The sequence below is a fragment of the Cherax quadricarinatus genome, chromosome 5 (assembly GCF_038502225.1).
Source record: "Cherax quadricarinatus isolate ZL_2023a chromosome 5, ASM3850222v1, whole genome shotgun sequence".
In the NCBI taxonomy this organism is placed as follows: Eukaryota; Metazoa; Arthropoda; class Malacostraca; order Decapoda; family Parastacidae; genus Cherax; species Cherax quadricarinatus.
Genome location: NC_091296.1, coordinates 36,902,552 through 36,919,476, shown reverse-complemented (window position 1 = coordinate 36,919,476; position 16,925 = coordinate 36,902,552). Strand labels below are relative to the sequence as shown.

Here is a 16,925-nt window from a genome sequence, read left to right as displayed (position 1 = left end):
TACTGCTTGTTTTTGTCGAATTCGGTTTTTGACGACTTTTTTCATCAAAATTTTGTCCCAGTTTTCATTCAATCACCTCTGTTTTTATCGAGTTGACAGTGGTCTGCCATACTGAACGTGTCCGCCCACGCCCACACAAAGCATCCCACGCGTTCTGAATCAATCTGGCTTTGTTTCTCGTCGGTAGAGGGTGATAGAGATAACCTCTCCTCCCTCTCCCCGTCTCCTCTCCTCGCCATCTTCCATACGGCAACGAGAGTCTTCAATAATGGTAAAAGTGATGTTAAATGTTCATTTATCCATTTCATTAGTCCTTTATATTTATTTCTCATTGTTTTCTGTATGTAAAACTACAGTTATTCTCTACAAAATGTATTGTTTTGTTAATACTTTTGGGTGTCTGGAACAGATTAATTGGATTTACATTACTTCTTATGGGAAATATTGCTTAAGTTTTTATCAGACTTTCTGGAACAAATTTATGGCAAAAACTGAGGTTCCACTGTATTTAACATACAGATTAACTCCTCCCATTACCTGTGTTTTTTTTTTGTGTGTGTGTGTGTGTGTGTGTGTGTGTGTGTGTGTGTGTGTATCTGTACAGTAGATTGTACTCGGGTATCCACATTGTTTTCAGTCTTCAATGTGGATCTCTGTGATAGCAACAGACATAGCATTTTACTGTGAGGAGACCAGTAATAAACAAGACAGTATTTTGTTGTTGCTTGGTTAACCCTTAAACTGCTCAAACATAGATCTACATTTTCTCTCCCAGTGCTCTAAATACACCTACCATCCGACTTACGACCTGCTCGACATACGACCATTCAACTTACGACTGTGTTTTGTATGCCAAATTTCTGGGAAATAAACAGCTGTTTGTGTTGTACACAGTGTTTATCCTAAGCCTTACCCCCTCAAGGAAGGTTCCTTGATGTTGGTGAGGGGCTCTTGATTTAGGGAATTGGATCTGTGCTCCAGTTCCCTGAATTAAGCCTGAATGCCTTCCACATCCCCCCCCCAGGCGCTGTATAATCCTCCGGGTTTAGCGCTTCCCCCTTGATTACAATAATAATAATCCTAAGCCTTACAGTATAAAATACAGTACGTACTAACAGCTCAGAAGTAAAGTAAAAAATGAAATACCAAAATAAAACAATAAAATAAAGTCATTACAAAAATGTGATGTTGATATTCAGTAGTAAGGTTCAACTTACATCCATTTTGACTTACGACTGGTTGGTCGGAACTGAACTCAGTTGTAAGTCGGATGGTACCTGTATTTGAAAAAAAAAAAAATTAAATGAGCGCATTATTCTACGTGTTATAGGATAAAAAAAAAATTAGGGTCAGTACTTACCGAGATACAAGCCTGCGAAGTTGGCGCTGAATGATCAGGTGTCAGCAAAATGGAGCACTGCTGCTTGCAGAAGAGTTTCCAATATACCTTTTTTCCTAGTTTTTATTTTAATTTATATAATTTTTATACATTTAATATAAAAATTATATAAATTAAAATAAGGCATGTTGGAAACTCTTCTGCAAGCGGCAGAAATTTTAATGAAAAGAAAAAATTTTGGAGTGAGTTAAACAAGTTAAGAAAGCCTTGGGAACATATGGATTTGTCAGTTAAAAACAGAGTAGGCGAGTTAGTAGATGGGGAGAGGGAGGTATTAGGTAGATGGCGAGAATATTTTGAGGAACTTTTAAATGTTGAGGAGGAAAGGGATGCGGTAATTTCATGCACTGGCCAGGGAGGTATACCATCTTTTAGGAGTGAAGAAGAGCAGAATGTAAGTGTGGGGGAGGTACATGAGGCATTACGTAGAATGAAAGAGGGTAAAGCAGCTGGAACTGATGGGATCATGACAGAAATGTTAAAAGCAGGGGGGGATATAGTGTTGGAGTGGTTGGTACTTTCGTTTAATAAATGTATGAAAGAGTGGAAGGTACCTAGGGATTGGTGGAGAGCATGTATAGTCCCTTCATATAAAGGGAAGAGATTGTAAAAATTATATAGGAATAAGTTTACTGAGTATACCAGGAAAAGTGTACGGTAGGGTCATAATTGAAAGAATTAGAGGTAAGACAGAATGTAGGATTGTGGATGAGCAAGGAGGTTTCAGAGTGGGTAGGGAATGTGTAGATCAAGTATTTACATTGAAGCATATATGTGAACAGTATTTAGATAAAGGTAGGAAAGTTTTTATTGCATTTATGGATTTAGAAAAGGCATATGATAGAGTGGATAGAGGAGCAATGTTTCAGATGTTGCAAGTATATGGAATAGGTAGTAAGTTGCTAAATGTTGTAAAGAGTTTTTATGAGGATAGTGAGGCTCAGGTTAGGGTGTGTAGAAGAGAGGGAACCTACTTCCCAGTAAAAGTAGGTCTTAGACAGGGATGTGTAATGTCACCATGGTTGTTTAATATATTTATAGATGGGGTTGTAAAAGAAGTAAATGCTAGGGTGTTTGGGAGAGGGGTGGGATTAAATTTTGGGGAATCAAATTCAAAATGGGAATTGACATAGCTACTTTTTGCTGATGATACTGTGCTTATGGGAGATTCTAAAGAAAAATTGCAAAGGTTAGTGGATGAGTTTGGGAGTGTGTGTAAAGTTAGAAAGTTGAAAGTGAACATAGAAAAGAGTAAGGTGATGAGGGTATCAAATGATTTAGATAAAGAAAAATTGGATATCAAATTGGGGAGGAGTAGTATGGAAGAAGTGAATGTTTTCAGATACTTGGGAGTTGACGTGTCAGCGGATGGATTTATGAAGGATGAGGTTAATCATAGAATTGATGAGGGAAAAAAGGCGAGTGGTGTGTTGAGGTATATGTGGAGTCAAAAAACGTTATCTATGGAGGCAAAGAAGGGAATGTATGAAAGTATAGTAGTACCAACACTCTTATATGGGTGTGAAGCTTGGGTTGTGAATGCAGCAGCGAGGAGGTGGTTGGAGGCAGTGGAGATGTCCTGTCTAAGGGCAATGTGCGGTATAAATATTATGCAGAAAATTCGGAGTGTGGAAATTAGGAGAAGGTGTGGAGTTAATAAAAGTATTAGTCAGAGGGCTGAAGAGGGGTTGCTGAGGTGGTTTGGTCATTTAGAGAGAATGGATCAAAGTAGAATGACATGGAGAGCATTTAAATCTGTAGAAGGAAGGCAGGGTAGGGGTCGTCCTCGAAAAGGTTGGAAGGAAGGGGTAAGGGAGGTTTTGTGGGAGAGGGGCTTGGACTTCCAGCAGGCATGCATGAGCGTGTTCGATAGGAGTGAATGGAGACGAATGGTATTTGGGACCTGACAATCTGTTGGAGTGTGAGCAGGGTAATATTTAGTGAAGGGATTCAGGGAAACCGGTTATTTTTATATAGCCGGACTTTAGTCCTGGAAATGGGAAGTACAATGCCTGCACTCTAAAGGAGGGGTTTGGGATATTAGCAGTTTGGAGGGATATGTTGTTTATCATTATATGTATATGCTTCTAAACTGTTGTGTTCTGAGCACTTCTGCAAAAACAGTGATTATGTGTGAGTGAGGTGAAAGCATTGAATGATGATGAAAGTATTTTCTTTTTGGGGATTTTTTCTTTTTTGGGTCACCCTGCCTCGGTGGGAGACGGCCGACTTGTTGAAAAAAAAAAATTATTATTCCGATAATTACAATCTATAATAGTTCTTTTGATTTCATAGCCAATCTTTTTTCTGACACTAATATTAGGTACTGAAATAGTCACAATCACACTGACAGGTGAACATTTTCACCTGCTTTCGTCATTTACTGTTGTCTAGAAATGTATACAAAGTATTTATAGGTCTCAGCAATGTTTTAGACATGCTGAAGTATATACGAAACTTGAAGCATGGTGTTATGACGAGTGTCACTAAACTGCTGGCAGTTTAGTGACACTTGATGATCTTGCACTGTTGCAGGGAACCCTGGCTTTCTATGTTTTCACTGTTACACACAGATATGTATGTCTATCTATCTCTGTCTAGGTCTTTCTGTCTGCTTGTATGTCTCGGTCTGTGTGTGTCTGTACATCTGCTTGTGTGTCTTGGTCTTTCCGCCTGCCTTTGTATATGTGTGTCTTTCCATCTGCTTGTCTCTCAGTCTCAGGGAGCAGCTCATAAACCAACAGATATTACACATGATGCAGTAGTCACGTCTGATTCATGAAAATGCGTATTACTTGCCATTCATGCTTATTATGTTTTATATCTACAAGCACTGTATAGCTCTTTGCCTGAAATTTTTGGGTTATCCTAGATAATTTACACTATGTATAATTGCACTTGTGTACATGTGAGAGAGAGGGAGATAGACAGAGATATAGACAGAGACAGCTACAGAGAGAGAGAGAGAGAGCCAAAGCCACTCAGTCAATCAGTCAGTCAGCCTGCCGAATACGTAATACACATGTTCCAGAATCTTTTCTCTTTACTTAGGGCATAGGTTACAGGACATTCTGGCAGGATGACACTACCATTGATATCAGAAATGAAAGGATGTTGCACAAATTTTACACGTGGGTTATTATTGATGTTTTTGATATTTCCTCGACCACTTGTGGCCACATCCATCACTTTCTGCTTAACCCCTTGACTGTCACAACCCCAAATCCTATGAAATAATAGAGAATCTTTTCCCGATGGTAATGACACCAAAAGAACGAAATTTGATGGAAAACTGACGGAATTATGCTCTCGCGAAGTTAGCGACCTCGGCAATATTTACGATATTTAGTTTGAGCCCTATTTTCGGCTAATTCCGTTGTTCCAGTTGACCAAACTCATAGCTATTTCTTTAGAACTCCATTATTTCTGTCGATTGAGTATGAGAAACTGTCCATTTACCTATTTCAACTACCCAATAACATGGTCAGAAATTTGCAATTTGGCCAATTTCACAAAAATTGAAAAATATGACAATTTCAAAATAGGGTGCTGTATAGTCCTTGTGGCTTAGCGCTTCTTTTTTATTATAATAATAATTCAAAATAGGGTCTAGAATGACCAATACAGACATTCCTGGCACTAAGATAACATTTTCTTTGTTCATCAGTCACATCTCCAGGCCCCTCTGATATTACTCTTGCTTTCTATTTTGAATTTTTATTCAAACAAAAAATAGAAGATTTACTGTTATGCAGACTACTGCAATATTGTAATCTTTCTTTCTTTCAACACACTGGCCGTATCCCACCGAGGTGGGGTGGCCCAAAAGGAAAAACGAAAACTTTCTCCTTTTACATTTAGTAATATATACAGGAGAAGGGGTTACTAGCCCCTTGCTCCCGGCATTTTAGTCGCCTCTTACAACACGCATGGCTTACGGAGGAAGAATTCTGTTCCACTTCTCCGTGGAGATAAGAGGAAATAAACAAGAACAAGAACTAGAAAGAAAATAGAAGAAAACCCAGAGGGGTGTGTATATATATGCTTGTACACGTATGTGTAGTGTAACCTAAGTGTAAGTAGAAGTAGCAAGACATACCTGAAATCTTGCATGTTTATAAGACAGACAAAAGACACCAGCAATCCTACCATCATGTAAAACAGTTACAGGCTTTCGCTTTACACGTACTTGGCAGGACGGTAGTACCTCCCTGGGCGGTTGCTGTCTACCAACCTACTACCTAGGAATATTGTAATAATTGTATAAATAATGTCAACCCATTCATGACTGCATATTAGAATGGCTAGTTGGACATTTATTGGGGATTGACGTCATTTGTTTACTTTTGATCATCGGCAAAAATCAAGCATTCCCCTACTTTGAGCTCCATTTCCTGGTTCTTTTTATAGTAAAACCAATCAAAATCACTATTTCTATAATATGTTTTTCATTCTATCAATGAGACCAAGAAAACGAGAATACAACCATAAATACTATACGAAAATAGACCACAAAGTCAGCATTTTAATTAAAAAAAAAAAGTTTTTTTTTTTCATTATGCACTGCGTGCTGCAGGATTTTTTTTTATATGGTGCGCACTGACCACACAGACCCATTCTCTCACATGTGGGCCTACCAGCTTTCTTCTGCTTGATTTGAAGCCGCTAGAATTTATGAGTATACATACGTCAAAAACGGTGGCTCGTAAGACATATATATACGACCGAAACAATCAGATCGTTAAAAGGGGAGTGTTAATACGACATGACATCGGTGAATCCCTGGTGTTTGCCATGTTATTTGCTCTAGCTGGAGCTCAATTGAACTGGTTCTCCCACAAGGTACTAAGTGGTCCCAAACTTTTTTTTTACCCTTTGAGGGTTGGTCACGTATATCTATATCTTAACAGCCAGTGTCGGTCACGAACTTATATGCCAAAATTCTAACACCTTTAAATCTGATGGAAGAAAGCTGGTAGACTTACATATGAAAGAATGGGTCTGCATGGTCATTGTGTGCAGTATAAAAAAAAAAATCCTGCAGCACGCAGTGCATAATGAGAAAAAAAAACTCCGACCATCTTTTTGGTTTAAAACAGCGACTTTGCAGTGTATTTTTTGTTGTATTCTCGTTTTCTTGGGCTCATTTGATAGAATGGAAGATATGTTACAGAAATAGAGATGATTTTGGTCGGTTTCACAAGGAAAAGTACATTGAAATTGAGCTCCAAGTAGCTGAAATGTTCAGTTTTTGCCGATGTTCAAGAGTAAACAAATCATGCCACGCGTCCAATACACATCAACTGGGGAGTCTAATATTCTTTCACAATTGCACTGATATTATTTATACCATTTTTACAATAATGCAGTAGGCTGCATAACAGTAAATCTTCTGTTTTTTGTAAGAATAAAAATTCAAAATGGAAAGTAAGAGTAATATAAGCGGGGGCTGGAGACATGACTGATGAACAGAGAAAATGTTATTTTAGTGCCAGGAATGTCTGTCTTGTTTATTCTGGACCCTATTTTGAAATTGGCATCTTTTGAAATTTGTGAAATTGACCAAATTGCCAATTTCTGACCACTTTATTGGGTAGTTAAAATTGGTAAATGGGCGGTTTCATGTAAACAATCGATAGAACAAATGGAGTTCGTGAAATAGCTATGATTTTAGTCAAATGGAACCTTGCAATTGGCTGAAAATAGGGCTCAAAGTGGGCGAAATCGCCAATGCATAGATATCGTCAAGACCTCTAACTTCGCAAGAGCATAATTCCGTAAGCTTTCCATCAAATTTCACACTTTTGGTGCCATCACCATAGGGAAAAGATCCTCTGAACTTCTCAAAAGAATTTTTTTTTTTTTTTTTTTTTTTGAAAATTTTTCGACCTTGAGTGGGAGTTCAGGAGAAAGGGTCTCGACCCTCAAAGGGTTAATACTGCGCACACCAAGTGTTAAGACCCATTCTATACTGACCAGGCATCTCAGGCCAAATTTGGAGGCAGAAAAAATAAAACATAGATCTACGATTGGAGCGCTAGAGGTACAAACGTGGGTCTACGTTTGGACAGTTTAAGGGTTAAATACCCTATATGTTAGCAAAATGACAATCCCATATTGTATTTGATATTCTGATTTGTTTTTTAACCATGCTTGCATTCTTTGTCTACAATAGGGTGTCCTCCCCCTCCCCAAAAAGAAAACACATTTACCACAGGAAGACCCCACTCATACAGCAGGTTAGGTTCTGGGCTACTGCTGTATGGCAAAAATTGCTGTAAAGTGAAACATAACCTTTTTTTTTTTTCCACTTTTAAATGTACAGTGGACCCTCGACCAGCGATGGCATCGATTAACGATAAATCTGACTAGCGATACATTTTTATCGAAAAAATTTTGCCTCGATTAGCACTAAAAAACTCGACCAACACTATTCCTTCCGTCTGAGACGCGTCCACTTCTGGCCAGTGTTTACAAGCCAGCCAGCCACCGCGGTCGCTTCCAAGCATACAATCGGAACATTTCATATTATCACAGCCTTTTTAGTGATTGCACCTGCAAAATAAGTCACCATGGGCCCCAAGAAAGCTTCTAGTGCCAACCCTACAGCAAAAAGGGTGAGAATTACTATGGATATGAAGAAAGAGATCATTGCTAAGTATGAAAGTGGAGTGCATGTCTCCGAGCTGGCCAGGCTGTACACAAAACCCCAATCAACCATCGCTACTATTGTGGCCAAGAAAATGGCAATCAAGGAAGCTGTTCTTGCCAAAGGTGCAACTATGTTTTCGAAACTGAGATCGCAAGTGATAGAAGATGTTGAGAGACTGTTATTGGTATGGATAAATGAAAAACAGATAGCAGGAGATAGCATCTCTCAAGCGATCATATGTGAAAAGGCTAGGAAGTTGCATGACGATTTAATTAGAAAAATACCAGCAACTAGAGGCGATGTGAGTGAATTTAAGGCCAGCAAAGGTTGGTTTGAGAGATTTAAGAATCGTAGTGGCATACATAGTGTGATAAGGCATGGTGAGGCTGCCAGTTTGGACCAAAAAGCAGCTGAAAAATATGTGCAGGAATTCAAGGAGTACATAGACAGTGAAGGACTGAAACCTGAACAAGTGTTTAATGGTGACACTGACAATGTTGTGAAACAAGTTAGGAATGTCATAAAGGAACGGGAGGTACAGGCCTCTATGGGCAGATATGTTGTGTGACAGAGGTCCAGTGACTCCCAAGCTGGTCCTAGTGGCATTAAAAGAAGGGAAGTAACCCCGAAAAAGGACTTGCCACCTCAAGTCCTAATGGAAGGGGATTCCCCTTCTAAACACTAAGACCATCAACACACTCCCCTCTTCTCATCCCATCAATCATCACCAGATCTTCAATAAAGATAAGTGTCATGTAACTGTGCATGTCTTCTTCAGTTTGTGTGTATTAAAATTAATATTTCATGTTAAAAATTTTTTTTTCAATACTTTTGGGTGTCTTGCACGGATTAATTTGATTTCCATTATTTCTTATGGGGAAAATTAACTTGACTAATGATTATTTTGACTAACGATGAGCTCTCAGGAACGGATTAATAGCGTTAGTCGAGGGTCCACTGTATATAAAAGCCTACTAACATATTTATGCTATCATTTATTAAGTGCCCAATAGAGCTAGGCCTAAAAAAAGAAAGTGCATATACAGTATACACATTACTTAAAATATTTTCTTCCTTGTCTTATAGTGAGTGATGAATATATTTATTGTAGGAAGTCTGAAAAACTGAAGAATGGATGTAATTGAAAACCGCTGCCTTAGCAAAACGCTGTCAAGCAAGACCTTCTGTATTCAGTAACTCTCTGCAGAAATGTGCCTCTGGCAAGACGATGATGGCACGAGTGATAGTGAAAGTTTCATTTTTTGGGTCATCCTACCTTGGTGGAAGACAGCCGATGGGTTAAAAAAAAAAAATGAGGAAGTGCTAAACCTGTAGGGGTCATACAATACCTGGGTAATTGGAGGTATCCTGACTTGATCCAAGGTGAGGGAGGGTAATTCAAATTTTTTTTGATCAAGAAACCTTCACCTACATCAGTCATGAAGGATGTTGAATTTAGAAATGTTTGAGTCTGCTCTAAAATTATACAATATTTTTTATTATATTTTCTAGGGAGGATACATGACAATCCACATCACACCTGAACCAGAGTTTTCATATGTTTCCTTTGAGACCAACGTTCCTCAGAAGTCCTACAAGGACCTTATTGCTCGTGTGGTTTCTACCTTTGGACCCAAGCAGTTTGTGCTGACCTTCTTCACAAGTGTGGTAGGTTCCATTGTATTTTAGTGTTTTCATTCATATTAATTCATGAGCATTTGCTTATAACTACTAATCCTTCTGTTTCTGCTGCTCATCCTCCACATCTGATCTTTTTGTTTTTTCTCTTTCTTGGTCTTTTTTCCTTTACTTTTTGAACCTGTTGTTCTTTCTCCTTTTTATACAGTCTAAAAGTATTCTCTGTACACTGAGGATTGGGCAGTTGACATACTTCATCCATGGGCACCTGCTTGCAAGCTCTCATGTCTTTGGAAGGTGTGACATGTTGCTTATATTTAATATCAGTCCATAGCTTTGTCTTTCTATAGGCCTATTTTATACAACTCTGATTAACCATCTTCCATTTCAAATTTGGGAGGTTGAAATCTCCGAGGACAATAATGTGTAGTGCATGATTTCCCAAGTTTTTCAAGTATCTCTTTTTCCTTATAAGTTTCACGAATTCCTCAGGTGTTGCTGATGCTGGTTAATTTACGAGGATAATCAGTATAGACTTTCTCCACTTAAGTATCCAGTATTTCTTGCTATATCATTTGTTGATTTCATCAGTTCTATGTAACATAGTGTCTCACTTTGAGACCTACTCCCAGTGATCTGTTCACTGTCAGATCTAGAAAAATTGTAATTCTTCACCCATAACTCCCCTTCCAAAACATCCTTGTATGTCTGTGAAAGCTGCAAACAATGCATTTTTTCCTGTGAAGAGCCCACTTATATAGTTAATGTTATTTCTATTTGTTTTTATTCCTTGATTAAAAAAACAGCTTGAAAGATACCATGTGGAACGATGCCCAGAACTTTTTGTGAGGAATGCCAGATAGCTCTGACAGTATCATTAATTTCGTCCTATATAGAGGGAGTAAGCTGAATTCACTTTTGACCTCTTGAGTGCCCTGATTATCACACTTAAATTGTTGTCCTCTTTGAAAGTTCCACCTTTAACACACTTCCTCAGTTATTTAACAGAAATTAACCTATTACCTCAACTATGTTAATTTTACTCCTTTACTAACCCTCAGCTCCACAAAGCCCCTACCCTAACAACTTGTATCGACTCTGCACTGTATAACCCATACTGGTTTGGCACTCGTCTTTAATAAATAATACTCTCTCCTAATATTTATATGTAAAATGCTGTAGCGTATAATATATAAAGCATGTCATTGTTCATTTTCACAGGAGAATGATGCAAGCCTTGGCATAGATGATGACAACTGCAGTGTGCCACAGTACTCCGATTATGATGTTGATGATATTCAGATCTGTCGTCTTCAGGGGTATGACCTGACTTATGCCCTCTACAATAGGTTCCCAAGTTAGGGAATCGTCCCCCATGGTGGGCAGAATGAGACTCTCTTGACCTCTGGCACTAATTCAGAAAGTTACCCTGCTGAGCACCTCTCTCTCGTAGCTGGCTGTATTACAAAATCCAGGCATACAGTAGAGTGGAGGTACTCAAAGGGGAGAAAAAGTATTCCATTTAAGTGCCATCATTATGTAATGTCAAGAGGATGCCAACTGCTCCAGTTCATCTATTTTATCTTTCTTGGGATAGTTGTCCCTGTTATAGGTAGACTAGCTTTAGTGCAAAAGTCAGCTGCATATTCCAAGAAAAATATTGCTTACAATATTGCCACATATAGGCATTTGCCACTTAGCAATATATCTAGAAAAGTTTCTAACATAAGATGGAATCAGTTCCATGCTTGTGTGGAGTGTGACACTCATCCATATTTGGTTTTTGAGTTCAGGCCATCCTGCCACCCGAGTAGAATTTTCCTCTGGTGGCAGGATGTGTACTCCTGAGTTAGCCTTTTCTAGAAATCTTGATGATCAGCTTATAACCACTCTTGTGGCAGAAACAGCCACCTCAGTCCTCTCAGGATGATCATTCATGCACAGCAACAGTACGTTGCTTCCGCATTCTGCAGATACAGTGCAGAGGCATCCTGGTATAGGATGAAATTCCATGTGGATATGACCAGGTTCTTTATGCAAGACCTGGCTCTGGTGACACTCGAAGCTGTAGATCAGTGTTCTTACAGCTAGAAGAAGGCAGTCAGGAGCACAGTGGAGTGATTGGTATGGTAGCACCATGGCATCACACTATAGGATAAACTTAAGTGCACACTACTTATTCTAAATGTAGCATCATTATGTTTATTGGTAGTCATTATCAGTCCTTTTCTCAGTATTAATGAATGAGCATCAGTCATTAATGCTGTTATTTGTGGTATCTTTGAGGTTCATGACTATTTTCTTGGGCCTTTATTATTTCAATACTGTAAGTTTCAGATAAGCAGAACTCCAGTTACATTATAATTACTTATTGTAAGAACATAGAATCATGGCAGCTCATTATAAGAGATATGGTCTTCGTTCAACAAACTGGCCGTATCCCACTGAATATTAAGGTACACCAAGATTAAAAAAAAAAAAAATGTACACAGTGGTCCTTGGGGTTATGATTTAACCTCGAGAAATTTTGTTCGGAGTTGCGATTAAAAATCGAAGATGTGTGTATGATGGTATGACTATTGTGTCATCCTGAGGAACAAAACTGACCAAAGTTACCCAAAAATGCTCTATAAATAATTATTATGCCAAGCATAATGGGGTTTGAACCTAAAGCATTAACCCCTTACACATTATTATTATTATAGTTGGAATGCATGGGTGGCCCTCAGCCAACCAGCATAGTAGCAGCTTGCCTCTTTTGCAGCACTTGAGCCAATAGAAGCATCAGTTCTCGTATGGGTGGGCCTTGGCCATCCAGTGATTTGGTAGCTTGCTGCTTCAACAATGTCTAAGATACTAAGAGTAGGGGGTCTCTGAGGGTGGCTTAGCTACCAATCAGCAACAGGGTTGAATGTGTGTATGATAGCATGTCACCCAATAGCAGTGTTTGTACTAAAGTTCATTTGTTAACAAATCATCATGGCTTCTAAAGTGCCCAGTAAACAGGCCATTTCTCTGAAGATCAAGCAAGAAATTAGTGTATTGTTCATAAGTAAGGCTTTCCACAAACACCCATCTCTATTATTATCAAGCAAAAAGAAATAATAAAGAATATTAAAGTGGCTAATGATTCTAAGCTAGTGAAAAAAAAAATTCATAATAGATGGAAAGACTTGTAATTATGTACAAGAGAGCAGATGATGAAAGGAGACAGTGCCTTCAAGTTATATCTGACGGTGCAAGGTACAGTTTGCAGTTGTACATCCAGGGTCTTGGAGCAAATCATAAAACCATGGATTTTGTGGTTGGAGTTCTGATAGTTTGGGAGTACGATACGTCTTCTGGAATGAATTTATATCATAACTCGAGGGACCATTGTACAGTAAAGTCAGTTCTTTAAAAATGAGCCCTCAAAAAAATTTCGCAAAAGGACACTTCCTCATTTAAAAAATGATCCAAAGCATTTCTATTCGGCACTTCTCCCTTGATTATAATAATTCTATTCGGCGAATCTTGTTTTAAAATTGTAGCCACCATACGCCCCTGCAATTTTATTTATTTTTTACTTTTTTTTTTTTTTCAACAAGTCGGCCGTCTCTCACCGAGGCAGGGTGACCCAAAAAAGAAAGAAAATCCCCAAAAAGAAAATACTTTCATCATCATTCAACACTTTCACCACACTCGCACATTATCACTGCTTTTGCAGAGGTGCTCAGAATACAACAGTTTAGAAGCATATACGTATAAAGATGCACAACATATCCCTCCAAACTGCCAATATCCCAAACCCCTCCTTTAAAGTGCAGGCATTGTACTTCCCATTTCCAGGACTCAAGTCCGACTATATGAAAATAACCGGTTTCCCTGAATCCCTTCACTAAATATTACCCTGCTCACACTCCAACAGATCGTCAGGTCCCAAGTATCATTCGTCTCCATTCACTCCTATCTAACACGCTCATGCACGCTTGCTGGAAGTCCAAGCCCCCTCGCCCACAAAACCTCCTTTACCCCCTCTTTCCAACCCTTTCGAGGACGACCCCTACCCCTCTTTCCTTCCCCTATAGATTTATATGCTTTCCATGTCATTCTACTTTGATCCATTCTCTCTAAATGACCAAACCACCTCAACAACCCCTCTTCTGCCCTCTGACTAATACTTTTATTAACTCCACACCTTCTAATTTCCACACTCCGAATTTTCTGCATAATATTTACACCACACATTGCCCTTAGACAGGACATCTCCACTGCCTCCGTCTCCTCGCTGCTGCATTTACCACCCAAGCTTCACATCCATATAAGAGTGTTGGTACTACTATACTTTCATACATTCCCTTCTTTGCCTCCATAGATAACGTTTTTTGACTCCACATATACCTCAGCGCACCACTCGCCTTTTTTCCCTCATCAATTCTATGATTAACCTCATCCTTCATAAATCCATCCACCAACACGTCAACTCCCAAGTATCTGAAAACATTCACTTCTTCCATACTACTACTCCCCAATTTGATATCCAATTTTTCTTTATCTAAATCATTTGATACCCTCATCACCTTACTCTTTTTCTATGTTCACTTTCAACTTTCTACCTTTACACATTCTCAAACTCATCCACTAACCTTTGCAATTTTTCTTTAGAATCTCCCATAAGCACAGTATCATCAGCAAAAAGTAACTGTCAATTCCCATTTTGAATTTTATTCCCCATAATTTAATCCAACCTCTCTCCCGAACACCCTAGCATTTACTTCTTTTACAACCCCATCTATAAATATATTAAACAACCATGGTGACATTACACATCCCTGTCTAAGACCTACTTTTACCGGGAAGTAGTCTCCCTCTCTTCTACACACCCTAACCTGAGCCTCACTATCCTCATAAAAGCTCTTTACAGCATTTAGTAACTTACCACCTATTCCATATACTTGCAACATCTGCAACATCTGCCACATTGCTCCTCTATCCACTATCATATGCCTTTTCTAAATCCATAAATGCAATAAAAACTTCCCTACCTTTATCTAAATACTGTTCACATATATGCTTCAATGTAAACACTTGATCTACACATCCCCTACCCCACTCTGAAGCCTCCTTGCTCATCTGCAATCCTACATTCTGTCTTACCTCTAATTCTTTCAATTATAACCCTACCATATACTTTTCCTGGTATACTCAGTAAACTTATTCCTCTATAATTTTTACATTATTATTATAATCAAAAAAGAAGCGCTAAGCCACAAGGACTATACAGCGCTGCAGGGCAGGAAGGAAGTGAGGGCATCAGGTGGCAAAAGGGAGATGGATGAGCAACAGGTTACGGATAACAGCGGGGCAGTGGATGGTGAAAGGGTAAAGGGCAGCAAGAGACTGAACCAGAAAGGGCTGAGGGGAGTGCGAAAAGTATCATCAGAGTTTGTGGAGTAAATCGGTCGTTGTCAAGAAGTCAATGAGAGAGTCAGGATTAAAGGAGGGTCCATCAGCAAGAAGGGAAGGTAAAGAGAGAGTAGTAGAACGAAGACGACGTTGGAGGTAAATTCTGCGTGCTCGTTGATAGAGAGGGCAGTCTAACAGAATGTGGCTAATCGATACTGGAACTTGACACTGCTCACAGAGAGGAACAGGGTGCCTCTCCATGAGATACCCATGAGTAAGACGAGTGTGGCCAATGCGAAGGCGGGAGAGAGTGGTCTCCCAACTTCGGCACTGATGACAAGAAGACGGCCAGTAACCTATGCTCGGTTTAATAGAATGAAGTTTGTTACCGAGCAGAGTTGACCAACGTTGTTGCCAACGGGTGCGAAGGTGGGTAGCTATTGCAGCAAAATAGTCCAGAAATGGAACACCTCGATAGGAAATTGGTAGGTCATATACTGCTGACCGCGCAGCAGTGTCTGCCTGTTCATTGCCCTGTACGTCGACATGACCAGGGACCCAACAAAAAACAATATCTTTATGTTTGGTAGAGATACGGCGTAGCCAAAGTTGGATACGGAGAACTAGGGGATGAGATGTATCAAATTTTCGTATAGCCTGTAGAGCACTAAGGGAGTCTGAGACTACTACAAATGATGACACAGGCATAGATGCAATACGAATAAGTGCTGCAAGAATGGCATACAGTTCAGCAGTAAAAATGCTAGCTGAAGATAGTAAATGCCCTCGTACGACGCTGTCCGGAAACACTGCTGCGAATCCGACGCCGTCTGAAGACTTAGAGCCATCTGTGTACACAGCGGTGGCATGAGAATGGGAGTGGAAGTGATCAAGAAAAAGAGAGCGGGAAGCCACCGTAGGCAGTTGAGCTTTCGAGCAAGGGAGTGAGAAAGAACAGACCCGAACAGCTGGAACTTCCCAGGGGGGCAGGGAAAAGTGAGATGCTACATGAACATATAAAGGTGGTAACTGAAGGGAAGACGAGTGAATGTAGGCGAAGAGAAAAGGGACGGAGCAAACAGGGGCGGCGAACGAATAAAGAATGTCTACTAATATCGGTGACCATTCTATAAATGGAAGGATTGTGTAGATCGTGAGAGCGTACATAGTAACGAAGGCAATGGGCATCACGGCGATCAGACAAGGATGGAACATTTGCTTCTGTATAGAGGCTCTCAACAGGGGAAGAGCGAAAAGCACCAAGGCACAAACGTAAGCCTTGGTGATGGATAGAGTTAAGGCTAGAGAGAGTAGCAGGAGAGGCCGCGGAATAAATCTGGTCACCATAATCGAGTTTCGATAAAACGAGGGCTGAATGTAGGCGAAGCAGAGTTCGACGATCAGCTCCCCAGGAAAGATGAGCAAGGGTTTTAAGAAGGTTTAGCCGGCTGTGACAAGTTGCCTTCAGAGAGGTAATGTGAGGTTTCCAGGTTAACCGACGGTCAAAGAGAAGGCCTAGAAACCTGACTGTATCACGTTCGGGGATACGGGAGCCATAGAGATACAAAGGATGATCGGAGATAACAGAGCGTCTAGTGAAAGTAATTTGGTGAGTTTTGGTACTTGAAAATTTAAACCCATGTGTGGTGGCCCAAGTGGAAACACGGTCGACCGCATGCTGGAGAGAAACTGCAATAAGGTGACAGTCAGCGCCTGCACAAGCAATAGCGAAGTCATCAACATAGAGTGATGACCAAATATTGGGTGGAAGAACAGAGGCCAAATCATTTATAGCAAGGAGAAAAAGTGTTGTGCTTAGAACACATCCCTGAGGGACACCTTCAGCTTGGA

The 16,925-nt window shown here is 39.8% G+C and overlaps 1 protein-coding gene across 1 annotated transcript in view; it reads left to right on the top strand.

Moving 5' to 3' along the window:
* The window catches only part of SamDC (S-adenosylmethionine decarboxylase), a 123,708-nt gene extending 111,494 nt beyond the window's left edge, over positions 1–12,214 (top strand). The window contains exons 8-9 of the mRNA XM_053771031.2: positions 9,564–9,719; positions 10,911–12,214. Of these exons, the coding sequence (XP_053627006.1) occupies positions 9,564–9,719; positions 10,911–11,051 (297 nt within the window). The 3' untranslated portion in view covers positions 11,052–12,214. The remainder of the gene's footprint in view (positions 1–9,563; positions 9,720–10,910) is intronic.
* Positions 12,215–16,925: the final 4,711 nt, after the last annotated feature.